Source organism: Falco peregrinus, chromosome 1 (genome assembly GCF_023634155.1).
Source record: "Falco peregrinus isolate bFalPer1 chromosome 1, bFalPer1.pri, whole genome shotgun sequence".
Classification (NCBI taxonomy): Eukaryota; Metazoa; Chordata; class Aves; order Falconiformes; family Falconidae; genus Falco; species Falco peregrinus.
This window is the reverse complement of record NC_073721.1, coordinates 45,514,545-45,541,503: the sequence shown is the minus strand read 5'-3', so window position 1 is coordinate 45,541,503 and position 26,959 is coordinate 45,514,545. Positions and strand designations below refer to the sequence as shown.

Sequence of the window (26,959 nt, the reverse complement as noted above, 5' to 3'; positions counted from 1 at the left end):
CAAACTGCAAAGCTCAGAGTATGTTTCACAAAGGAAAAGGCAGGTTTTGGCCCAGCCTCGGGCTGTTTCAGATATTGGTACCTTGAAATCTGCAAATAAGCAGCTGGAGGAGAGGTTAATGACCTTTCTTAGAGCAAACATTTCATCTTATTAATGAAGAATGGATTTTCTTGAGGTTTTTCACGAGTGTTCTGACAAGCTTGCCAGGCCCCCATCCAAACCAGAAATTGTTTAAGGGTTTGAGAATGAAAAAAAGACCGCTCTGTTTGAAGCCCTTTTCACTGTTAACAGCACCGTCCAGCAAAATGGTTGCATTGTAAATTTGAAGAAAGCAATGAAAACCCTCTCTCCAAGATCAGATCACAGCTAATGTACAAAGTAGCTTGAGGGATTATAAATCTTTTTAACAGTGGCTGTTCTGAGTTACTTTCTCTTGTATTGCGTTGCAGCAGCTGTAGGCTGAGCGGCTCCTTTCACTGAGCGCCGGCTCTGTGTGTGATAACAGGGAGCTTTGTTGGGGATTCATAGAAGATCCACCCAAAGGGACCAAGTGTGAGCAAGGTGACAAATCCATCAGATAAGCCCCCAAAATTGCCAGTGTCCCAGAGTTGCAGGACCATTCCCGCTGTCCTCCTGAGCAGCATCGCTGCTGGTGAGGACCACTGCAGCAGGTGGCTGCGGTGCAAGAGATGCTCTGGGCAGCATCCTTCGTTAAACCAACGTTATGCAAAAGGGCGTGAGCGCTCCCTGCTACAGGAGCTGCTGATTCTGCTCCTTTAAAGCCTGTGAGCTTTTGCTGGGGAAGGTTATTGCTGAGTGCTCTTTCTGCAAAACCTTGCAGCCTGGCTCTTTTAGCCTCTGGGGTTTTTTGCAATGTCTTCATTGTGATGGATTAGATAACTCGTGATTTTTTTAAAAATGTATTTATTTTATCCGTGAAAATATAATGCTGGTTTTGTCCTGCAGTTATTTCAGTCTTTAGCATTTTTAGGAATTGGCATATCTCTACTTGTACACTTGGGGCTGGGAGAAAGGATGTTTTTAATGGGATGTGTTTTCTGGACCTAATGAAGCAGCAAAGAAATAAGTGACTCTTGTCAAAATACAGAGTGGTATGAAAATTCCTAGTCAGGCTAGTTACTATATATTGCCTCTGTGTGCTTTCTGTACCTGCGTTTAACCAGCAAAACAAACAAACAAAAGCTTTCACGTTTGCAGATTGTGGTGTTTTCTTGTTTTTTTTTTAATTGGAGAGTTAATATTTCAAAGTATAAATATTTCACGAAGACTGGAATATTCTACTGTTGAGGGGAATGTAGTTACAGGGACGTGTAGCTAAAAAGCTTCCCATAATGAGAATGAAGAGCTGCTGGGTCGGATGCTGCAGTTTGCTCTCTGCAGTTGCATGACAGCTAAAGTAAGTGTAGGGGGGTTCTGAGGTCACAGTCATGAGGTTCTGCCTCTCCCTAACGCTGCTGTAGGATTTGCATTGGGGTGGTACTGTGGTTTAACAAGCTGGTCTGGCCCCCCCCAAAATGTATTATTTTTTACTTTGTCATGCTAGGTTCTGGCCAGCTCAGTTCCTTGAGCTGCCTGCTACCAAGGCAGCAGTGCTGGCCCAGGGCAGGCAGAACCATCAACCTCAGTCTGGGTCAGACCAAGCAGCTGTTAGACCAGATCCTGATCCTCTTCCTGATCTATTAAATCTCTTGTTTTGAGGAAGATTGCTGTTCCACGCTGGGGTGACACCTACACCTGCAGCCATGTGGGACCTGGTGCCGGTTAAGGATGGCTTGGGAGCGTGGGGGAGGAGCAGCTCGCTGCGTGGCTGGGCGGAAGGGTTAGTGGGGAAGGGTGGGATGCCCATGCGACCAAACGGTCCTTTTGCTGTGGAGAAAGGGAGAACATCATTAGTAGGTGCAGTGTTTGGTAAATCACTTTGGATCCCACGCTTTTGTTTGTATGCCAAATCTTCCTGTATAACAACAGCTACAAGGACTGATCCCTGCAAAAAAACCACAAAATCTGAGTCTGCAAATGTTGCCAAACTAGATTGGCATGAAGAGCGGGCGGGCTGTTATGGGAAAGATACCTCCTGACCAGAGGACATCAGCAAAATAAACTGGTCGCAGACCTCCAGGTGAAGGGAGCATTGGTTACTGTGCCTTAGCACTGGTTCAGGCGCAGCAAAAGGTAATACAAACTAAAGCAGCTCTTTAAAGCGCACGGTGAGTCCTAAATAAAGAAGAGGTTCATTACAGATTGCACGTTAATGGATGTGCACATATTGTCTCTTAAATTGGGTTGCTGAGCTGCAGCAGAGAACCTGCTTTGGGTGTCCTCCAGCCTGCTGGTGCTCGAGGACAGCATTGGCCTGCCAAGGTGTACTCTGCTGTGGTTTGGTGCTTTTTAATTGCATTTTTAAAACTTTATCAACCAGCTTGGAAAGTTTTATTCACTAGGCTTCTCTGCTTGCAAAAATTAAAACAGGGCACATAGCTGGTTTGCAAGGGAAAAGCAGAAGCATTCCCTCTGGTTGCCTTTCAGGTGGAGATGAGATTATTAACAACAGAAGGCACAAATACTGGGTGTGTTTTGGTTAAATCTTAAAAACTGTTGTATCAAGAGGTACAGGAAAAAAAATATCTATTTTCCTGTAGTGATGAGGCCTGATGGTTTATATTCATATCAATGCTGTTTTTTGGAGTGTTGAAATTAGCACTAAGTCAAGCATTAGAATTTGGGAAGTTCAGAGAGAAGGTTGCATGCAAAATCCAAACGTGCCTGTGGCTTAGGGATGCCCAGTCAGAGCTCCAAGCTGTCCTGTTTCTACCCCGTAATCACGTCACCTAATGATTGTGCAGGTGGCATGTTCATGTTGCAGGATCAGCACATATGAATCTGATTTTAAATACACATTTACCTGCCTTGGTTCTCTCCTTTACCTGACTCTGAGGAGGTTACTGTTTCTTAGGTGGATTGATTTCATTTTCTTCAACTCTGAGATTTCTTAATAGTTTACCTTTATATCTGAAATTCCATTATCTGTAATTCCTGCCTTTGGGATAAATACATCCCTGTAGTGCTGTCTGTCTGAAATTGTTGGCCTGAGTTATACTTTTATTTTGTCTTCAACATTTTTTTCATTATGAATTCCTTGGCTTGTTTCATTGAAACTTCGTATGTGAACACTGAGTAGGCACTAGAAGAAATTCTGGATGCTATCTCTAGTAGTTTAAAAAATATTTAATCTTTTCTGCTGTTTTAAATTTTTGTTCTTGAAACAAGTCTTCCCATGCCCTTGCCCCCCCCCCCCCCCCCTTTTTTTTTTTTTTAATACTTAGGAACATTTGAAAATCCTGGTATTATTCTGCTTTCCCACCATTCTGCATCAAAGAACAAAGTAGCCAGGGATTGCAGCTCAGGTTTCTTTTCACCCATCATTGTGTGTTCGCTCCTGTTCTGCTCATAGAGCAGAGCCTTGAAGTTGCCTTGCACCACAGGGTAGCTTTTAAAAAGAATTTTAGCATCAAAGGGCTTTTTAAAAAAAAAAAGCTAATCGTGCCGCAGAGCTGTGGAAATGAAAGTTCATGAGAAGTTAATGAAGAATTGCAAAATGTTCGCTTGCTCCCAAGGGAATCGGCAGAGATGCCGGAGGCTGGTCTGCCCGTTGCTGTGCCATAGGGAGCCCCAGCCGCGTGGCTCTTGGAGACACCGGTGTTGGCCCTTGTGCTGGTGGGTGGCGGAGAAGTACGAGGTGGAACAGAAGTCAGAAGGCTCTGGCTGCCTTTCCAGAGGGTGATCTTTAACTTAATTTATCTGGGGAATGGTAGGTGGTAGCAGCTATTCTTGGAAGGCTGAGGGAGGCTCTTGGCCATCAGCGTCAGCTGAAAGGGCATCTTCCAGTTACGAGAAATGAGAATATTAAGAAATAACCATTAATTAGAAGTATTTTGTTCATATGCGAGATTACTGTGAGCATTAGTTGCAGGGAAAATGTAGAGGCTCAGCATTATAAAGATCATTTGCAACAAGGATAGCCCAATGTTTGGTGCTGAGTTGGAGAAATTTTGCTTCTGTATTAATAAAGGACTTTTTGTAAATGCCTCTTCCCCTGTATTATTCATTCCGAAGTAATGCCAGAGACCAAATCCCTAATTTTAAGTACAAAACTAATTCCATTTAACTCTGAAGCTGTGGGTAGCATGCCTATAGTTAGGCTGGCACACTGTCCTCACCCCACCAGGACCCAAAACAAAGCCAAGAATGAAGGTGGCAGGTTCATAACTGGTTTTGTGCTAAGGCTTTTACCTTCTCCCGTGTTTCCTGCTGTATATACTTGTTTTTAAGGATTGAGCTTTTTTTTTTTTTTATATATGTATATACTTGGACATGTATTCTCTGGACAGATACCCAATATATGTTTAAAAGCAGCTGGACCTGACAATGTAGGCTAATCCTGCTCTTTAAATCCTTGCCGGAGTAAAGCGAAGGCCAGATGCTGGTCGCAGATCCGTTAGTAGATTGCAGGTCTAGAGGCTGTTCCATGCTGTAGGTCTCTGCCTGGGTGCAATGCCGTATGGTGTGTTGTTTGTTAAATTATAGAGAACACGCAGAGAGAAAACATTTCATCTAATAGAAATATTTCATCTGGCGAAACCCTATTTAATTGCGAATGAGTTAATTGGGGGTTTTTTGGTCTTCTATTGCATTTAATTGAGTATGATGTTATATATTAAGCATTGAATTTTGTTAGGATTTGTTAGGACTTGGTACCAGTAACATGGTTAGGGGACATAATGCCGTAGAGTTTAGGTATTCTCATCATTTTATCTTGTAGGTTAGTGTACAGGTGTAATGCACTTGGGGGGGGGAGGGGGGGGAAGGATCCATACAAGATTAATTACAATATACGTGTGTTTAGAAGAGACACATCTGACAGTGCCTGTTGCTGTGGGAGGTATCTATAGTGCTTTAAAAAACCAAATGTGATGTGGTTTATCAGGCTCCTGTAGAGTGCCCTGTAGTGGTACCTCAACGCTGGCTGCGAGCAGCAGGGGCAGGGCACGATAACTCGCTTTGGGAGTGACAAGTAACAGCCACTGATACATAGCAAGTGTGTTTAAAGCTCTTTAAAGTGCGACTGACTGAACCTTATGGCAGTCCCAGAGAATCGCATACACATTCTCCTTAGTCATACATTGAGGCAGGTAAAAGATTTAAGACAGAAAAATCAGGTGTGATGCACAGATGGAAGAGAGATGTACAAAGGTATAGATTCCTATATTATAGATCTGTTATTTCCTTTCCATGCTGGTGAACCGCAGGTGCACTATGGAAAGGATGATGAAGAGGGAGATAACTAATAATTTATTTTTGTTAATAAAAAAAAAATAATCAAAGATTAAACCATACCGTCCGGGTGCATTTGTTAAGGCAGAAACCTGAGCCTGTGCACGCTGCTTTAGAGGGACGTTTTGATATGTGGCTGGAGGGGAAGCAATGCAAATGTACGTCCTTCCATAGTCTCGCTGCAAACTGGCTGCAGAGCTTAGTGCTTTTTGTCTCAAATTTACGGCACCCTACAAGGAGTTACTGGCTGTAGTCCTTGTAGCTGTATTTCTGTCCCCTTGACAGCTTTCGTACTGAAAATAGCAATGCTTCCAACATGTTGGCTGTAGAATCTGCAATACAATGTCTCTGGAATTGCATATGTTAATGCATACATTAGTATGGATTCTTGCACGTGTTTACCTTTTGAAATGGCTTTTTTTTTTTCTTCTCGTTTTCAGGTGATGAACTCAGTGTTTAAGACTATTCTAGACTTGACATATCCAATAACCTCTATGTTTTCTGGAGCAGCTTTTAACAACAGCATCAACAACATCTTCAAAGATAAGCAGATAGAGGTAGGCTGCTTATTCACTTTATGTATAGTAAATGATGTCACCGTATTCTGTTGCAGCAGAAATAGCTTTCTTCCACGCTAATATGAAATATGGAGCTGTGGGATGACTGAAAATATATTAAAACTGTGAGTGTGATGTTATGTGAATATAGGAAGGAGCCTATTCTTTGGTGGATTTAGAAAACACAAGGAGTAGATTATTTGTAGCGACTTCTGTTCTGTTTGACAAAGGGATCCCGTTGTCTGAAAGCAGAAGTTAAAATTATGTCACTGAAGTAGAATTGCTGAGACTGTTTTATCATTATTTTTTCTGCAACCCCGGTCTAAGAGACCCTTAGGGCACACCAGAAGAAGGTCTTGAAGAGGGTAGCAATGGTTTGGCGCTTTTTAAATTTTATTTCTGAAGCTAGAGTATTTTTGTGAACAGCCTATGGAAAACTGCAATAACGTCAAAGTGTGGTGTTTCGTGTTTTGCATCTGGTGGCCTTGTTGTAATTGCTGGGTGATGTGTGCTCTGCCCGAGGTGATAGCCACATCCAGTACCCCGCCTGCCCTCCGTCCCTCAGCAGCAGCAATTCATGAAGCACATTGCCAATGGTTGTCTTCCTCGATCACCAAGCTTAGAGAGTGTTCGGGTAGTCTGGCGATCTTAACCAGTTTGCAGTTTTAACCAAATTATTCCTGTGGTTTTGGAATCCTTGTGATGAAAGATGATGTAGCAAAATAACGCTATATATACTTTAAATATATTTATTAAAAATAATCAGAAACATTCCCTACTTTGATGCAAGTATGAAAGTAAGTGATTAATCATCGTGTGGCTTACAATAATAGCGTTTTGCTGGGCAGAGTGCAGACAGGGTTTAGAGTGATAAGTTCTTCTGAGGCTGGAGTTATTTTTGTTTGGTTGTTTGGGCAGCACCAGCCATACTCTCACTTCTTTAATCATGCACATCCTTTCCTGAAGCACTCCGGGTCCTTTCTTTGGTGTCAGCAGTGCCTGACAGGAAAACGCGTGATTGCCCAATGGCTAAACCAGCTCTGCTCTCCTCGCTTGGCCACGGCGGAGGAGATGCCTTAGGCAGAGCACCGAGACCTGGCCGGCGGTGCGAGGCACCGGCTTCTCTCGGTTAACTTGGTGTGAATCGTGGATGGTACGTTGCAGTGTGAGGCTGTAGGATAACGTTGAGCAGAGCTTTGAGAAGGAGTGAGTGACAAAGTGGAAGAAAAACCTCCTCTGAGCTTAGGTGGCCGCAGTTTCCCCTGCTCTGTTTATCGCTGCTTTTGATTTCAGCAGTCAGTTTATTGCACTTGTCTTCAAGATGCGGTAGATTCCGTCTTAATGATTTTTAACAGCTGTAATTGTATGATCTGTTCTAACCTTGCAGTCACAGCAAGATTTTGTGCAAGGGAAACCCAGTTCGTGGTGTGCAACAGCATCATCTTTCTGCATGCTGAGTGTCACAGGCTAAACCCTCCAGTCTGTGCCTGAGGATTTCCTCACCTTGGAAGACTTCCATCGGATACATAAGGAGAAACGTCATGTAGCTCTGCAAGGCAGTTACCCCTTCGTTGCGATTCCTGTTATCAGCACAGGTTAACCAGTCATGTTGCTAGACAGATGGAAATTAAGAGCTGCCAAAGTGTAAAGGGTAACTTAGAAAGAAGCTGAACTAAGAGGCGTTAAGCTTTGAACAAGTGTTTTCTTGAAGCATTATGTGAAAGCGTCTAAAGTGCAAACATCCATCTTCTCTCAGTAGCTGCAGTGGTTTTGGAGGGTGCCGGGTAGCAGTGCTTTCCAGCTGGAAATACATATTAATAAGAGTGAATTATAACCTTGCATACGTAGATTACATTTGTATACTTGGCCACAACTGCTCCTTCCTGGGAGGATCCACAGTGATCGTAGCAGAACCTGAGAACTTCTTACCCAGGGGGCTGGGGTGGGTACTGCCCCTTGTGCCTCTACAACAGCTTAAAATTTGGAATCATTGGGCTGGCAGGGACATGGCTTAGTGATGGACGTGGCAGTCCTGGATTACTGGTTGGACTTGATGATCTCAAAGGTCTTTTCCAACCTAAAGGTTCTATTTTACGGTTTATATGTCACCTATGGCTGTGAGGTGGCCCTCCTGCACTTCTCACACGTGCCCTCATCCTTCTTCTGCATCAGCCAGGGAGCAGAAGCACTTACGTTGGATTGTTATTTCTGACGCTGAAAGGGAGATTTCCATTTTCTCTTAAATTTACAGTCTAACAACCCCCGTAACGTAGGTACTCCTGATTCCCAACAGTGCTGTTTGTGGTAGCCCTGGTGACCAGCAACCCCCGTGATTGCTGCTAGAGATGTCAGCCAAAGGCGCTCCACGAGAGGAGATCAGCCTGTGCAAGGTCTTCCAGGAAAGCAAAGCATGCAGAAATCCAGAAAAGGAGCTTGAAAGATGTTTCTGAAGAAATAACAATTTTCCTCTGGAGTTACCCATCCTTCCAGGAGAGCACCAGGCTCTGGAATTTTTATCCCCCATGCCAGAATCACAAAATATTCTTGCAGGTCGTCTCAGCTGGGGGCTCAGGTGTGAGGAATCAGACAAGACTTTTATCAAGTCGTGTTTCAGACTTGAATAGTGCTCTGCCTCCGAGATAAATGGAACGATATCCAAGAAATGCAATCTTCATTATTGCGTGATAGGTCTTGGTTTGGTTTCCTTTGTGCGTGTGTTTGCATGGATACGAAAGGAAGCGTCAGATAGACTTCTTTCCCCGCTCCCTTATTTTTGCTTAAAATGTGGTTGAGGCACTGAGATCTGCCATCACCAGAATATCTTTAGCATGGAGAGGCACCCCTAATACTCTCGTAGTCACACTTTATTCATCCGCCTTCCTATGGCATTTGTACCAGATGGGAGTGTAATACTTGTGCAGCATCTGTTAGTCCTCCCCAATTCCACCATCTTTGCAGAGCTGCTTAAGAGATTAAACTTGCTGGGAAAAAAACCTCCTTCTTGGCAGTTCACAATCTGGTGTTGAGCAGCACAGGAGCTTACACCAGAAATACAGACTGACCAGAGGGTTTGGCTTGAGTTTGAGGCACATCAGAGCGATGCTAGAGGAGGGCCAGACACCACGTCCCGTGGGTGAAGAGGCTGAGAAGGCAGGTTTACCTCTTCAGCCTTGATTCAGCTTTGCGGATTGTCAGAGAACTCTCGGCTGTTGTTCTCTGGGCGTAAGTTCAACTTATTCAGACAAGTCCTCCTTGTTCCTCCTTGCAGGCTGCCCTTTCACGAGACATTGTGGAGATTTCCCCAAACTACCCTCCCTCCAACAGACTCCTGTGCAGGTCAGAGGTCACATCCCCATTCAGTTTTCCAGCTAGTGGGATGTGAGTACAGATGCGGCTGAAACAAAAATGAGAACTTCCCCTGCCAGGAGCAGGGCTTGTTGGTTTAGTCTAGCCCTGAGCACTTAGCTCGGCCGTTCTTTTTGTGTATCGTCCTCCTCGTGTACCACACTCCTCACCACTGTTTTACCCTGTGGTATCTCAAAGTAGCCTCGGGTCTTCTTGAGGGTTTGCCTCGCAGGGTCCGTCGTTCCTGTAGGTGATGCTGCAAAGCTTTGTCTTGCCCCCTGACTCTAGGCAGCGCTGGGTCTCAGCAGCATTGCTCTGCATCTCCTGCTGTGAAATGACCCCTGGCTTCACCCCCACCAGGTACAGACTGAACATCGTTTAGTCAAGACGCTGCGACTCATGTTCTTCCTTCTTTGCCTTGGGCTGTGGTGTTGGAGGAACCGAGGTGTTGGAGGAACCAAGCAAGGAAGGTGCTGCCGGCAGGTCCAGAGTCTTGGGTTGGGGTTAGGGGGAGCTGAGTAGTTACGTGCTCCTCTGCGGTGAATACGGTTGCGGAAGACTTGCTCTGTGTAGTGGATGGACACCACCTGGCGTGGAAATGGTTGGGTGAAATGCAAGAATGGCCATACTGGGTGAGATCAAAAGTCTTTCTAGCTTAGTGCCATGTCTCCAGGGGAGGCCGAAAGCAGCAGGTATTTAGCGACCTAGGTAAGAACTGGCTATATAGAAGGTGAGTTCCCTTGACGTTGTCAACCAGCAAGAAACAGACTGGGGATCTCTTTAGATGAGAGCTATCAGATCCTCCCATGTCATCTGAAAGAAAAACAGGTATCAGAAGGTGAACTCTACTTTGAGTAATGAGGTTTCTGTGCTGCTCTGTATGCTGGACAGTCTTCTGGAACAAGTATTTCTTGCTATTAAAAAAGGAAATAAGGATTTCTGTGTGCCTTCATTTGGAATGAAATGCTTGCGTGAGAAACAAATTTATGAACTCAAACCCCAGGGCTAACGGGTTTTTCTCCATTCGTGCAGTGTTTGTGTCTGTTAAGATACAGAGGTTGTTGCTTTGGTTTGTGTTAGCTGTGGGTTTTAGTTTAAGTGCAGGGTTACAGATTTAGTAAAATTGGGACCTCCTCTGTTGCAGGATCTGTGGATTCCTTACTTCACTATCACAACCGACATCACTGCCTCAGCAATGAGGGTCCACACAGATGGTAAGTGTGCAGGCAGCCTTCTCCAGCAGCAGGTCTTAAATAACGATGTGAGATGTCAGTGTCACCCCTTGATCCTGAAATTTTCCCCACCTTTAAGCGTGTCTTTCCTTTCGTTTCTCCTTTCTCTGTTACTTGCTGCGTACAACCAGTTTGGTGCTCAGATAACAAGGAACAGAGCTGTTGAGAAGAAATTGAGATGCTGTATTCACTGTTTGGAGAGAAAATGGGCCCTTTGACACCATTCTGTTCCCTTAAAATATCCCATGAAGTGCAGGTGTGTTAGCCATCCATCAGACCTAATGCAACCAAAACATTTTAAGATTCAAATTCCCCATAAATGAAGCTGTTTTCCCGATAAAGAGGCTCCTGTGCCTGAAGCAGAGGCTGGGTTGGAGTCTCATTTGTGTCCAGTCCTCTTTATTTCTGTGGGGGAAAGATCCGAGCTGCCTGCGCTGCTGTCGGGATGTGGTGGGTGTTGCTGTGGGACACTTGCTTTAGCTTTTGTCTCGCTGGGGTGGCGGTGCTGTGACACAGGCTTCAGTGAAGTCACTACCAGCCTAGCAGGTGCCCCAGATATTGCCTGGGGTAGCTGAAGCCTTTGCTGCCACGTCTGTGATGTTTTGCCTTCTGAGCTGGCGCAGGCAGGACTGTCCGTTCCTGCTGCGAGGGTGTGGGTCATAGAACCGCTAAATCACATCGACACCGGCGCTTTGTTGTCCAACCAAGGGAGCTAAAACAAGCAGGAAAAGGCTTAACCTTTGTGAGAGGTTTTGTATTGCCAGTTGAGGTCGGGAAACTCACTCCATCCAGCTGCTTGTCCCTGTGGAAGTTTAATGTAAGGATAGAAATTGGCTGGAGAATGGTTATGGTCACCGACAGAATTCACTGAAAGGAGGGGAAGGAAGTTCCCAGCTGCAGCAGTTTCCCATCTTGGGGATGGGTTGACACAAGAAGTCGGCGTTTTTCTTGGGTGGAAGTTCCAAGTCAACTAAAACTACTAATAATAAACCCAAAATCTGCCAGTGTTGACCTATGCTAAACAGTAAGGTTATAATTACAAACAGAACTGTTATATTTTTTTTTTAAAGAAAAGAAGAAAAAAAAACAATTCCCAGTTTGCTGGAAAGAGTTGCTGTTTGAAGCACCAAGGAGTTAGTTAATGAGAAGTGAGCCAACGCTGCAAGTCTTACTTATTTTTGATGTTTTAAAGATTTGCTTTTCAGACAAGACTCAGCCTCTCTGGAAATGCAGTGTCTTCCCCATTCAGCAGATGCAAATGTTAAGAGAGAAATCAGGAAATAAGAGCCTTAAAGCAGAGTGTTTTACAGGAAACAAATCTAATCAACTTCTACTTGATTAAACTTTCTGTTTCTAACAGCTTAAGAGATTATAACTTTCCTCCTTACAGCACTATTAACAGAAATGTCCCAAGGAGAGATAAGATCGACACCACCTTGCACTGGCTTTACGAGTGAAAATGTACAGAGCAGGGAAAACAGATTTGTGGGGCTTCTACAGCATATTTTTTCATGTCCAGCTCCTGCTAAAAGCCTGGGGTTTGTGGATCTCTGTAGCATATAATGGCTTTAGCTGCACTTCAGTCTGTTTATTCTTTCTGTCCCTTCGTCCCCAGGAGAATCTTTTTCCTTTCCTTATCCGTGTAAGCTCCACAAAGCACTAAAGATGATCCCTGCAGTCAGGCATATGCTGAAATCTCCTTGAAGGCAATAAATAGGAGGCATGGGCTTAAAACTGTGGTTTCTAAGGCCTTTGCCTGATAGTATGTCTGAACAGCCTTCCCCCCCTGCCCCCAGCCAGTATTATGGTATAGAAAGTAATACATTGCTTTAATAACTTTCTAACAGTATTCTCAGGAGAGCCTCTCTCTCCCGATTATTTTAATGAGAGCAAAAGCCTGCCCCACCTCTGTGGCAGTAATTAATGCTGTTGCCATTCCCCTCCCTGTCGTTCCTGCAGGCTCTCTGTGGAGATATGTCCGTGCCAGCATGTCCCTCTCCGGGTATATGCCTCCTCTCTGCGACCCGAAGGATGGGCATCTCTTGATGGATGGAGGCTATATCAACAACCTGCCGGGTAGGTGTACAGATCACTTAAGAGAACACACACCGCCTGCAAAACTTGCTCTTTTTTTTTTTTTTTTTTTTTCCCCTAAAAGGAAACAAAAATTATTGCAGACACCTTTACTCACATGATGGTTACCAGCAGTCATTGTTCTCAGTTTCCTAGGTGTTTGCTTTATCATGGCTTTAAGACTTTTTTTTTTTACTTTTTTTTGTGACGAAGTATTTCCTAATAGATGTATCCTGAACATAGAATTCCAAGCTCGTTTTGAATTTTAGTGCTCACTGAAAGGAAAGAGCAGAAATTAAACTACAAACATATAGTCTATGTCTTCAGTTTCTTTTCAAAAAGTGTGGGTTGAATAAGAAATAATGCTGAGAAAGCAGCAGCGTTAACTCTTCGTTGTTCAGACCGGCGTTACCCAGAGCCTGAAGGGTTCAGCTGACAGGCATCGGTGGTGTGGTTAGGGACACCGGTGGTGTAGCTGGCCCGTGGCAGTGGTGGAATCCCGTGGCCTTCAAAAGTGATGTGGAGTTTGGGGTGTTCTGAGGACTGGCCCCAGAAAGGGTCCAAGGTGTGCACATTCATGTGTCTATGTTTGGGAGGTGTTTGTGTCAGGGTTGTCATCGTCGTCCGAGAGCGTTGGAAGGTGGGTGGCTCAGGGGGGTGGGCAAGATAGAAGAGAGATACGTGGTGTCGTTGCAGTTCGTGCGTATAATTGTGTACAAATAAAGAGGAAGGAAGCAAAGTTAGAGACTCTGCATCTGAGCAGCCTAAGTCATTTACACGTTCTAGACAAACCCCAGCTATATTTTCCCATCAGGGCTGTGTTTACCTAAAACTCAGAAATGGAAACAGTGTAAAATAGACCCCTAAAATTTGTATCTGACATTCTCGGTTTGTGTCTGCAAGGAAAAGTACGAATTGCAAACCAAAGCATCTTTTCCACCCGCACATTGGGGAGGGCAGAGAGCAGACATGGAGGTGATGCTGGGTGGGAAAGATACAATAGACTGAACAAGCCCAGGAATGTAAATCCAAGTTACAGAACAGATCTGATTGAAATAAGTGTCTAAATAAAGCATCTAAATTGGCTCTTCAGAGCTGTGGTTTTCCTACGCATAACTATTCTGGAAACTGCAACTATCTTGGACTCTGGGGGTGTGGAAGAAATATAAATGAGTTCTGTGAGGTACGTGTCCTTCTCTTCCCTCCCTTGGCACTTCCCTAAATTCTTGCCCGTATCCAAAGGCTGCAGCTAGTCCTCTTACTGACCTTGAAGTAGGAAGTGTTGCCTTGTTTCTTTCCCACTTCCAAATATAAATCTTTCTCTTGGATCTCAAAGCTTTTCTTAGACTGAAATCCTCCCAGCCTCTCCTCGCTGTCCGGTTCCTGCGCTCCTTTCCTTTATTACCCTCTCTCTGCAGATCTGACCCCTGCACTGCTGACGCTCCTTTTTAAGGCCACTTGTTCTCTCTGCAGGTCCCCCAGATCTTTTGTTCTCAGGAGAACTGCTGCCCGAGGTGGAATTAATGCGGGTCTAACGTGTCTTTCACATTATACCTAATGTGGCGAGCCGTGGCCTCGAGCTGCGTGTGTCCCACCTCTTCGTCCTGGCTCCCTGCCTCCTTCACATGGGTTCTGGTGACACCGTGGCCTCAGAGAGTCAGGTCACCCCACTGATCTGGGGCACAGTACCCTGGTTAATGATGATTACCAGCAGTGGGAGCTCACCCTGGGGTTACGCAGGGCTGGGTCGGCACAGGGCGGGCAGCGTGCTGGGGTCTCCCCGTTAAAACGGAGCAGGTGGGGTAGGAGCCTCCCCAGGCGGGGAATGGGCTCTCAGCGGAGCTGCTGCAAAGGTTTATATCTGAGGCTTTTCCGAGACAGTTGTGGTAGGTGGGATGTCAGGTTACGTACGCCCTAGCGGTCTGTACGGACGCTTTGGCTGGACAGCACCAGTACTGATGGGACCTTCTTTCCCACTAGCTGATGTCGCGAGGTCCATGGGCGCAAAGGTGGTGATTGCCATCGATGTGGGGAGCCGGGACGAGACGGACCTCACCAACTACGGTGACTGCTTGTCTGGCTGGTGGCTGCTCTGGAAGAGGTGGAATCCACTGGCCGAGAAAGTCAAGGTATTGTAGACTGTATTAAAAGGGCAGCTGGTTTTCTGTACGGAGCAGGGAGCTTCCCCTTTGTTCAGGGAGTGAGCCTGGGGACAGCCCGGCATCTTTCTTGGGTTTGAGCTCTTACTTATGGATGAAGACAGTTGGGCAGCACCTGCCACCAAAGGCAAAGCGGTGACATGGGAGAGGGCAGAGCCCCAGTCTGGGAAGGGGTTGGTAGCACTGTTAGAGCGAAGAAACCTTTTCTTAGAAGTACGTTAAGCTCTGATAAACTCAGAATTTATGAATTTTACCAATAAAAGTAGTGACTTTGTCCAGTTCAGTGTTTCTATCCTGTATCTCTGAACTGTTGATTTAGGGAGATTTTAGCACTAGGCAGTAATTAACATTACTGCTACTGATAAATACGGCGCTGCAGAGTATGACTTTTGGTTTTAATCTTCTTGCATGCAGTCAGGCCAAGCCTGTTACTTATTCTTCTGCATTCTGAAATTATCTGGCTCTGCAGCTGTCCCCCAAGTGAATGCTGTTTTTTCTTTTTCCCTCCCAACTACAATTAACACATTCCCCTGTTGGAATTGGAAGTAAAATACTTGTTTGTGCTTCCCAAAGTGGGGGAAAATACTGCAAACGAGGCAGGTACTGCTCTGTAATCTAAAATTTTCCTCTACCACCTTCCCTGGAAAGGTCTGGTCACCCTGAGAAGTGGCCTTTTGGGCTGGTGCAGATGTGGAGTGCCCCACTGGGCAGCACTGACCACGCTGCTCCCAGCGTGTAGTGGGAGTGTTTGGTGGGGGAAGATGGAAGACCCTGACTCTTTTCAGTAGTACCCAGTGAAATACTGCAACTGCCTGAATGGCAATAGGCACATGTGAAAATATGGGATACCTTCTGAACAGCACACGTGTCTTTTTTTTTTTTTTTTTTTTTTTTACTGGGGGTGGTGAAACGCTGGCCAACCAAAGAAATTGCAGAGTCTCCATCTGCAGATGTATTCAAAATTTAGCTGAGCATGGTCTTGGACAGCCTGCCCCAGCCAACCCTGCTTGAGCCAGGAGGGTTGGACCAGGTAATCTCGAGGGGTTCCTGTCCACCTCAGCCATTCTGTAAAATCTCTGCCCTGGTCCTGTAGAGATCGTCACTGATTTCTGCCTTGAAGGATCGCTGCACCGCTCTCACCTCGGCGCAGATCTCTTAAGGTACCACTGTATCCTGGAGTGAAAGACTCAGTTTAACCTTAAACTGCAGAAATATGTTTGAAGGCAGTTCCCTTTCTGCTGTTGATTGCGGACACTCCTCGGCTAGCTGTCCACACTGTCTGGGAAACAGGTGGAGGTGCTGATGTGTGAAGGCTTTAGCGGGCTTCTGTGTGCTCTTGGCAAAAAAAGAAATAAATTGATAGATAACTTCTTTCTCCATTGTGAGCACAGAACGTATTCTGAAATCAAATTTCTGAATTAATCGTGATCGGTGTGTCTGGCCTGGCTGGCAGGTGCTGAATATGGCAGAGATCCAGACACGGCTTGCGTACGTGTGCTGTGTGCGGCAGCTGGAGATGGTGAAGAACAGCGATTACTGCGAGTATATCCGGCCACCCATTGACCGATACGGGACCCTGGACTTTGGGAAGTTCGATGAAATCTGTGTAAGTGCATCCTGGAGAGGGCTGATCCCCTGTACCACAGAAATCTGCCGGTTTGTGGTGCTAATTAGTTTCTAAGCTGTTGGAGACTAAGAGAAGTCAATTGGCATGGAGTGAATAATTGACACTAAATAATAATGTGGGATGATATCATGGCTGTGAGATTGCATTAACAGCAGAAATCCAGTTAGTAATTGTGATTATATAATGACCTGTGAACGGATCACTTGCCTCGCTGGGTTTCATGACAGTTCTTGCTCAGCTGCTTGGTAAACTCTTGAGTGTCGGAGCTGCTTTGGGCACTTGGGGTTTGTCAAATGGTGTCATTTCTCTCCCTTCGTTATGTAGCTTGTTGTTGCATGAAAGATATGAAGAAGTCTGTAGGGGAGGCCATGAATCACTGAAATGGAGGGCAAGATGCTAAAATATCTGCCTCGGTTAACGTTTCAACATTGCTATTAATAAAACATGTCATCCACAATTCCTCTGCACCTGATAGAGTATCAGGAAAATGGCACCAATGTCAGTGGAAGGACGTTGTAAAAAGGGTAGTACCAGGTTACACATCTCTGGGATTTAGTTTTGTTTATGTGTCAGGAACCAGCACGGGAAGAACTGACGCCAGATGTACAGTTGAATTGTCTTAGTGGCGTAATTCAGCATTCGCAATAAAACCATGTCTGCCCAGGCTGAGCTAATGCTAGCAGTTCTGGCTCCTTGTAATTGTCGAGGAAGCTATTTTACTGTCTTTGCATTTTTTGCCTGCTTCAGCCATGCAGGCATCTTCTATCTTCAGGTGTTTCTGCATAGCTTTGTTCTTCTTCTAGGCTGGAACACCCCCCACCTCCAATTTTTCTCTCCGTCGGTCTTCCTAAATGTAGTGAGATCCTGCAATACTCACTAGGCTGCAGATTGATTTCTCTGATACTGTCTTATAAATGCTAAACAAAACCAGTAAGACAGTTAAACCCTGCAGATTCACGTTTGAGAGAGTCCTTAGGACCAAACAGCAGCTATTCCAAACCACCAGCTGATTTTCCTAATACAAATATTTTCTCAAGGATATTTGGTGTCTCATAGCTCCTGGGCAAACAGAGCTGTCTGCCAACAGTGGGTCTAAGACTTTGCTGATAAATAATACGCTTCGCTAGATGGAGTGCCCTGGCCGTTTTGAAAACTTTGACAAATGGTGGGTCTCGTAGTTCATCACAGTAACAGATAGTAAGCTGTCAAATCATTGTTCTGTCTCTGTCTAATTTGGTGTCGTTAAAGAGATTTAAAGATGCCAGGCAAATTTTTCTCAAGTGGAGTAAAACTTGAGAAAAGTGCAGTTTCTCAGAGATGTCGCTTTCTGTGAGCAAGTTCTTGGCACGAGATGCTGCAGGTACAGAGGGGCAGCACCCTCCTGGATTTTCATTCCCTGTGGTGTAGATAAGTAACTTTTGTCCACAGGGAAGCTTTAAACTGGGCTGACCTTAAGGGAGAGGGCAATCTAGGCATTCTGTTACTGTTACAGGCTACGTGGTAGCGGGGTTTTTAATTTCAGCTATGTACCTGGATTTTACAGAAGATAGAAATGGGCACCATATAACCATTCAGCATGTTCTAAAGAACAAGAATCCCCTCTTCTGTATCAGCCTAGAGCGATGTCAGCTGCATGTCATTTCCCAAAGCTCAGGTTCTCGCAGTTATTTTGGATCAATCTGACCCAGCCAGCTGTAGATCTGCCAGGTCCCTCTTTCTCCTGAGTAATCGCATCCACCCTGGGCTGAGAAGCTATGATAGATTACGAGAGGTGAATTCCAGCCCGAGTGCTTCCCATGCTTTGAACCCTGGTCCAAAAACCAGAGGAGAGACAATACCAGCTCAGCCAGGGCTGCTGCCAGCACGAGAGCTGGAAATAGGATCCAGGACTCCTGACACCTGTTGCTCTGTCCTTTCAACTTGATTTTTCAACAGCTTTTCTATTGTCTCTTTAGAAAAAGAGTAAAACTTGGACCAATGGGTTTATTTTTTCCATGCTAATGATGCAGTGCCATGTTATTGTTCCAAGTGCAAATTACTTTATAGTCTTAAATTAGAGAACGTGGAGTTTGTGGGTTTGCTGTTGCCCATGTGCCATCGTTTCTGCTCTGGCAGACCGGTGCTTGCGTGTTTGGTCTGTCTGGCTGAACTTACTGCAAAAGATTTGGAACCAGGTGCCCTGTGGTAACTTTTCTTTGCTAGAGAAGTTTTCTTTTCTTGAGCCAAGACGGGAAAAGACACAAAATTAATCTGTGTTGCTACCTTTTTCCAAAGAGCGAGCCAGTACTGGGTGTATGCATATGTGTCCTAAGCCTCTCTTTATCTGGCGTTATTCCATGAGCAGTCACTGCTGTAAAAATAGTTTGTCAGGTGGCACTTTTCATTGCATACTGTGGGGTCAAAGGTGAAGTTGGCATTTGGACTTAAAATAGCACCTTGTTTGCTTAATTGTTTCCCTCATTCCTAGGCTGAACAGCTGATGTAGCTGAGGCTGGAAGGTAGCGAAAGTACATCTTGGCTTTGGGGTAGACCTGTGGATTTCCTACTGATTTGCAGATAATGTGACAATGGTTTTTTTTATTAATTACTTTTTTTCTCCGATTCTTTTTTCCAGGAAGTGGGATACCAGCATGGGAAAACCGTATTTAATGTCTGGTGCAGGAGTGGAGTCCTTGACAAGATGCTAAGAGACAGGCAAGAGACTTGCAAATCCAAAACTGATGTAAGTGTTCAGTTGGAATGCACGGCTCTGCAGGGGCTGCTTGATGCACACCAGGTTGCGGACTGTCCAGGAGCAGGAGAGGGAGTGATCAATTGCCTCAAATCCTTATTGGGAGCATGTATGGATTAGCTAAAACTGTATTTTAGTCAAGAGAAGGTATGATCAGGTTTTCAGAAGCATCTTTCCTTGATCTGTCGCCCAGGTGAATGAGGTCCTGCGCTTCTCTGATCATCAGGTACAAGTGTGGCCAGTGTGCTGTGCCAGAGCCCAGGCTGTGATGTCTGCCTGTCCATCCCTGACACCTGATGCGTGCCCATGCAGAGGTCCATCCGTATTCTCAGCAAATGCACTGGGGTCTCTGAAACCCCATGAACCGCTGTAGTGCTCCGTAGGGCTGCTCTCCCGTTGCCGTTTCATTCAGACAGGTTCTGGATACCGTGTTTGGTACCGTTCACAACAACACGTGTCCTCGAGAGAAGGCAGGATGCTCACCAGCAACCAGCGTTTTCTGAGACGTGTAGCTGATGTGTTTACACGCCCACCTTTTTCTCCTTCCCCGTGGGCATCAGCAGTCTTGAGGGTGCTAGATGCTGCTGAGCTGCCTTCCGCACCGAGCGCTGGAGCGGAGGCTGTGGTGGCGCCCCGCAGGTCCTGTGGGAGAGGATGGTCTCTGGTTCCAGGCAGTGGGCTACATTTGTACCCATCACTTGAACACACGTGTGGACTGCCTCCCTGAGTAATGCTGCATAGACACAAGTCACCTTTTCAGAATTATTTTTCACTTATGCCTGCACCACAAACTTTAGGTGGTACTTGGATGTTGTTCTTGGTGCTAGAAACTGGTCTGCCAGGGCAGTGGCTCTCTCCCCCCAGCTGCCTGGTGCTCATCACAGAGGACATGAATCAGGATTACTGGCACTGATCTGGGCCCTCGCTGGCTTTCAGGAGGTGGCTCAAATAGTTCTGAGATGCTTCCAGAAAACCTGATTTAAACCTTTGCAGGACATGTGGTTTTAGCCAAGAGTTAAAATCCCCGCAAGGATGCGGACTCCTTGCATTGTTGCTCTTCTCCCTCACTCCTCTATTAGGCAAGGCATTTTACAGAGCTGTCATTAAGGCTCCTTGCAGCGCTGTCGAGGTGCTGGGTTTCACGCACCTTGTTCTCCCCGCTTCAGCACATCCAAGCGGTTAATGGTAAATGCCTGATTAGAGTAAATCTACAGGCTACATAGCGTTGCTGTATATTGCTGTATAGTTACAGTCATGTTACGGTATCTACTCAAAAGTAGGATAAAAATCTCTTGGGTTTACAATTCCAGGATTGAGGTCAGCCTCTAGAGTTGGTTCATAACTCAGTGGGCTGACTGAATTTCTTGGTGGGGAAGTTTCAGTTGTGATTAAGAAACAGTTACCAACTTTTTGAGGATTTAGGGGCAATGTTATAATGTATTGGCTTGTTATCCTTACTCTCCCTTAAATTCCTCTGATTTAAAGCTCGAGTGCTACAAAGGCTTCATGTTCTACCCAGTAATTCATTTTTATTGTCTTTTAGAGATAGGGAAATGAGCGATAATATTTTAAGTGATTGCCAAATTGTCTAAACTGTAGTGAGCCTCACTAAGGAAAGTCAATAGAGGTGAAAAATGACATTGAGGATTTGCAGCTTTTCCAGAGATTGGCGATGGAGTGCTTTTGCTAGGAGCGAGATGGCATGAGCAAGGGGAGAGGAAGGGCAGATGCGCAGGGATGGACACGAGCCCAGCAGCGAGGGGTGGATGATGCCCACATCTGAGCTAGCTGCCCTTAGACACTCGTTTGTCACCGGAGGGAGGTGAGCTCCGTAGGGTGTGAGTCACTTGATGAAATGGAAATGGCTCCGTTGGGATAAGATGAATGGCCCCTTGGCTCTGGCCGTGCAAAGGGAGCAAAGTCATCAGGCGAATCCCAACCCAGCTGCCTGGCAGGGCGACGGCTTTGGGAGGAGCACACAGGGACTGAGCTCTGTGGGAAACGGAGACTCACTGGTGATCCAAGCAGCCTGAGGAGCCCCAAAACTCGTCAGCTTGTTCGTTCTTACTGGGAAGATGACCTGGACTAGGAGATGCGTTAGTCTGAGTTGTGGAAGACGGGTCCCCATTCTGCCTCTGGCACCTCGTGTTCAGGCTGATTATCAGCTGCTTTGTGCTTGGTTTTGTGTATTAATAGTCATAAGGCGAAGTCAAAGGAGTGAAGATTGTGTCTCAGAAATGGTTGTGTGTCCCATTTCATCTTCTAACTTTTATCACCAACTGGTAACAAGCTCAAACATATTTATTGCTGTAACAAATGTGTCTTTTAAAGACAATTTCTTTTGAAGTTACCCATTGTATGGGATATGGTAATTCAGGCTAATGTTTCTTCTAAATCGTGATGTTACAGCTGTGCATCAAGCAGCGTGCTGAACGTTTTTCACAATCTGCCCTGGATTTTATGGCCCTTCAACTGCCCTGGAGATCAAATATGTCATGTACTCGTTGCATACATAGCCTGGCATTGCATTCTGCATGTGCGCTTGATAACGAGGCAGAAAGTGCTGATTGCTGAGACCCCAAGAGTATGAAAATAATGGGTTCAGGAGAGTGACACAACCAACTGCCCGGGTTATGGAGAGGGAATTATTAGCTTTGTGCATTCCCCCAACCTGGCGCTAAGGCTCAGTTCCAGGCTGTGCTCCCAAGGACCCAGGAGAGCTTCTGCTCTTCCTCTGAAAACTCTGGAGTCTGGTAGAAATCTAGGGTGGGTTTTTTTTCCATCTGACTCTCGTTCCAGTAGATTTATTTCTATAAAATAACAAGTACTGCAGGCTCCCACTGGGGCATTTGTCGTCTTTTTTCTTAGTCCATTAGAGTCACTTAAGTCCGTTAGCTCCGCTTTCTTCCAAGGATAACAGCTGATATTTTTAACTTGCCTTTCATTAGCAAAGGTTTTGATGTTCTCTATGTTTTAGTTCTTCAGCTATTTCTGGAGTGTTCAGCATCTGAGGGTGCTGAACGCAGTTTCTTATCATCTTGCTTCCATGTCGTAAGCATTGAATTTTTACTTAAAAACTCCGGATATTTAATCATTTAGATACTTTTTCTTTGCTTTCATCATTCAATCACTGTTTATCTTGTCTAAAACATGCAAATGCTGAAGACACAAACAACAGGAGCCTCACATAAACTCAACTTGAACAACCGTTTTTCTCCCCCAGCACAGAATAATGCAACACCGTTAATTGGATCTCCTTGGGGAAGTTTAGTCTACTGAAGTGTTATTCATAGCCAAAGTTAAATATAATCTAGCAGACTACAATAGTAACTGTCTTTCTCCTCTAATTTATTTAATAAAAATTGTGCCAAAGAGAATACTTTCCTCCTTGAAAAAAAAAAAAAGTATCAGCAGAAAGGTTTTAGAGTGGGTTTCAAATGAATCTGAGATGCTTCTTTGCCTTGTGTTAACTGAAGGGAGTGTAGTTTTGTCCTTAAAAGTAGTAAGAGGAAGTGCTTAAACACGAAATTCCTGTTTGCAAAGCATCAGACGAGCGTGGGAAGACACCTGGTTTCCCACAAGTGGTGTTCCAGTCTTAGTGCTAAGACTTTGGGGTGCAGCTGCCTCACCAAGTGTCCTCTGACAGGCTTACAGGATCGTCTGCATGTCAGTGACAGTGACAGATGCTGCCATGGGTACGGTCACACGATTGCCTTCGTTCTTATCTCTCCTCGCAACTCATCTACGGGAGCACGGGAGCTGATGGTGGTTTTCCTGAAGCACCTTTTGGTGACAGTCGCTGCCGGGTTTTGTTCAGCCGTTCATCCAGCGCCCTGGACTTCCATCCCCTCCAAAGCCGGTCCCTGTCTGCTCCCTGCTCCCAAGGACAGCCTGGCACGTGTCTGCCTGAGCTCCCTGTCCGCTTGGTGAGAGTCCACGTTTTTAGAGTACAGGCAATTGCCTTGAACATTGCTGCGTCTGCTCGGTGGCCAGAGTTTGCACATATCCCTCGCTTAGTCATGTGGCACAAAATGAAGATGCTTTTTTTTTTTTTCCTGTCCTGGGGAACAGCTTTCTGGGACCATTCAGGTTGGATATTTAAAATGAAACTGGACTGACTCACCCTTCTTGACAGTTCCTTTATGGTCACACTGAGCTTCTGAGCTTCCTGACTTCTTTATATTTTAAAGTGTGTGTCCTAAGCTACTGCTGTTTCATTTCATACAGCTATTTTTTAATTCCCTCTGGGCTTTTCTCTGTCAACCGCTCCCCACCAGCTGTTCATCCGCACCTTGCTGTAGCTGTACTAAATTACATCAAAAGTTAGTTACGGATTAAAGGTCAACTGAGAGCAATCTGCTGCAGCTGTAATGGGCTTCTGCTGTGACCCCCATGGGGGCTGTATGATTCATAGTATCAGTGCTTTTGCTAGAAGAGCGAAGAATTGCTCATAAAACCCCTGTGTTAGGAAACAGCCCTGTCTGGAAGCAGTGGGCAGGTCTGGGCGTTCAGAAAGAAGACTGTCACAGCAATTCTTGGCAGCCCGATGTCAATAACATGCCCCCTGCCAGCTCTTCCCCGTCCCTCTCCTCTGGGGTAGGGTTTGCTGTTCTACTAATTAAAATCACTGGTTTTAAGAAAAGGTGAGAGGTGTTCGGGTTTCCATCGGGTGACCTTGTGCCTGGCCCCGAGGAGGCACGGTGGGGCTGCTCATGGTGTGGCGTGTGGGAAGACCAAAACGCTTCTTAAATGCCAAAGTTGGGTTTGAGTAGGGGAGAAACTGGAGCAGGCAACTTCTCAAAATAGAGAACACTCAACCCACTGCTTGGGTGAGACGGAGTAAAAATAGAAAGGGTTTATTGAAAAGAGGAATTAAAGTGGGAAATATTTGTCCTTGCGGGCAGACCACGTACCTCAGGCTCTGGCTCGCTGCAGCCACCTCCAGCTCCGCAGCTTGCTAGGATCCCTGGATGTGTCCTGGCCGCTCCAGTGCCTGGGCTGCTGCCCACCTGTCCGTGCAGCCCCCAGGGCATCACTGCAGGCTCAGGGCTGGTCCATGTGCGGTGTCCCACTGGCGCCTCTTTGCCTTCTCCCAGGGACAGGCAAAAGCTCCCTGGTGGCTGCAACCAGCTGGACCCTCCTGTAAAGTGATGGTGATGGAGAACAAACAAGTAAAACAAGCACTGTCTGTCACAGTCCAGACCCTCCGGTTCTTGTCTTTGTGGTCTTTTCTATAGTTTGCTATATTTGTAACAAGGCTGCTGCTTGTGTGGATGGAGAAGCAGCCATTAGAATTTGTCCTGGTGTTTGCACTTGGGAATCCCATCTCTGCCACCAGATCTGCATCAGGAGAGTTGTTTTGAGAATTACTCACTGATGAGTAATGGCTTTTGAGGGGGCAATTGTGGAGAATTTGTGTGTCTGGAGCTTTGTCTGTTCAATATCACTTTTATACAGTCTTGTTTGGACTTTTTGTGTGTATTTGTTAACATACCTAGAACTTATCTAGAACTTATTGCTGTGTTTCAGAATGTGACCTGTCCCACCACCTCTTTTACGGACCTGGCAGAAATCGTGTCCAGGATTGAGCCCGTGAAAGCACCTGTGGCAGACGGTGAGTGGGGTGATCCAGCCAGTGCTGTGGAAGTGTTGGGAAGGGCAGGGAGGCAGGGACGGCTGCTCGCTCCTCCTGCATGCCGCCTTGAACCGCTTTCTTTTAACACCCCATGCTCTGTGCTCTGACGGTTCGGGGCTGGCTGCCAGCTCGGGTGTCTGCTGAGCAAAGCTGGTGGTGGCGGGCTGTCTCCCTGCTTCATCCTGAGCCCCTGCCTGCAGGGGTGCACGAGCTTGCCCCCAGCCAGACCCTCTGCATCCCCCTCCCACTGCCTCCTCCGGCAGAGGCTGGGAGTCGGGTGTTCTTGCCGTGGTGAAACACCTGCCATCAGCCCATTACTGGTGTGGTCCAGCGTGGTTTCCTGGTGGGAGTCATCTCTGCTCAAGTTAGCCTCATCTGAGTGAAGCGACACAGGTGGCAACTCCTGCAGAGCCGAGCTTTCACCCGGCTTTGTGCTATCCTGTGTCCTTGCGATGTCTTCGCTCTTTGGTCCATCTCGGTTTTGAGATGGGAGGAGGCTGATGTAAAGCTTTGACTGAAGGATTTTTTTTTTTTTTTTTTTCCCTGCTGTCGTGAGTAGGATCTGGAGTGACTCACTGGCTCCATTGCTTTTTGTACGCCCCTGTTACGGGGAGCACTAGTGATGAACTAATGAGGAACAGGTAACAGCTCCTGCATCTTTACACGAAGACACTGGGGCGCCTTGTGGCTCAGCCATGCCCTGCAGACCTGCTCCCTGTACGTGCCGTAACTGAAGCTCGCTGAACAAAAAGGATCAGAGCTTCGCGGGCCTGAAATCTCCAACGTTTCACCAGTGCTAGAGCTCTTTATAAACAGTCTCTCCCCTCCTCCTGATTCCTGCTCTTGCAGAGGGAAATCTAAAGTTAGCAGTCCTCCCATCTGTGACTGTTTGTAGAGATGTCCCTGTGGTAATTTGAAATGCTAATTGCAATCATATGCCTTACGAAGAAAATATTAATCAAACGTGGTTGAAACAGCTATTGTGAGTAAGAATGAAGAGTTCATGTAACATGGTTATTTAAGGCGTAGGCGTTGAGACCTGCTAAGGTTTAACTAGTGTACAGGGACAGATCTTCCTCTTATCTAGGTTCTGATCATTCACCCCCATTAGGAAGACCTGCTTTCTGCTGGGTGAGGCCATGAACACAAGTGTGACAAAGGGACGCATCTTTCAGACAGCAGATCTGGCAGATTCTGGGCTAAGGGAGGGCCTGTGCCGGGGCTACCAGGGATGGACTGGGCAGGTGCCATGTGCTCCTGGTGGATGCTGAAACCTGTTGGTTGTAGAGGCTCTGGAGGAGGGGGGTGGATGGCAGGAGAGTCTCGGGCATGTGGGCACCATGCCTCGAAGGACCCTTTATATTCATGTTGCGGGTGACTCCGTGTGCTGCCTGCAGGGACCTGGCCCGATTTTTGGTGGGCAGTGGCTGTCAAGGCATTCTTCTGAAGGTGACATCACCTCGGTGCCTCCAGGATGGCATCACTTTTGCTAAAGAGGGATCTGGAGCTGTGGGGGAAGCGGTCTGTACCCTGGTGAGCTCAGATGGAGGGTGACACCTCCCTGGCAGTGGCTTTGCGGCTGTTGGATGGTTCCTTGTGTGTGCTGGTGAGCCTTTGCATTTATCTGCTTGTGGTGGTGGTGAAGATGGTCTGACTGCTTTTGCCCCATGTGAGTAAGAAGATAGGGTGCTGCTTGGTAGCCTGGCTGTGAAAGGCACTGTCAAAGAGGATGAAACCTTTTTTTTTTTTTTTTTTTCTCCCTGGAAATTGCTTCCTGAGTGACATCTCAGACCACAGGAATTCAGAAAGGCTCTGCCTGTCCTGACAGCATACTGCATGTCTCAGGCTGGGTGGAGAAATTATGTTAATAATTTTTTTCTAAAGAAAAAAATAATCAAAATGATCATGTTCTGATTGACTGGGAAGCCCAGAAGGGGAAAGTGTCGGTACAGAAGGTGAAAGGCCCTGATGGGCAGAGGCTGGCCAAGCCTCCAGGTCAGAAGCCCTGCCTTCTGTGAGAGAAAGAGCAGTGAAGTTTCTTCTCCACCCTTGAGCAAACTGAGAGTAATGATTGAAACCACTAAAAATTAAAAATAAAAAGAGAGACTGTCCCTCAGGAAGGAGTGAGTAGAGGGGAGGCTGGGCGAAGCCCTGCACCAAACCCAGGGTAACCTGTACTGCCGGTGAGCAGGTGGGGAAGCATCTGCAGGAGAACAGAAGCTCATTTTCACAGCTGTGGCACTGCAGG

At 46.2% G+C, this 26,959-nt stretch overlaps 1 protein-coding gene across 5 annotated transcripts in view; it reads left to right on the top strand.

Annotated features, from left to right (window-relative positions):
* Nucleotides 1-26,959, top strand: part of PNPLA7 (patatin like phospholipase domain containing 7) — a 125,504-nt gene that overhangs the window by 93,899 nt on the left and 4,646 nt on the right. For all 5 annotated transcript variants that reach the window (XM_055807307.1, XM_055807300.1, XM_055807289.1 and 2 more), the window contains exons 28-34: nucleotides 5,793-5,909; nucleotides 10,399-10,468; nucleotides 12,446-12,562; nucleotides 14,540-14,688; nucleotides 16,172-16,324; nucleotides 18,960-19,067; nucleotides 24,606-24,690. In XM_055807307.1, the coding sequence (XP_055663282.1) occupies nucleotides 5,793-5,909; nucleotides 10,399-10,468; nucleotides 12,446-12,562; nucleotides 14,540-14,688; nucleotides 16,172-16,324; nucleotides 18,960-19,067; nucleotides 24,606-24,690 (799 nt within the window). The remainder of the gene's footprint in view (nucleotides 1-5,792; nucleotides 5,910-10,398; nucleotides 10,469-12,445; nucleotides 12,563-14,539; nucleotides 14,689-16,171; nucleotides 16,325-18,959; nucleotides 19,068-24,605; nucleotides 24,691-26,959) is intronic.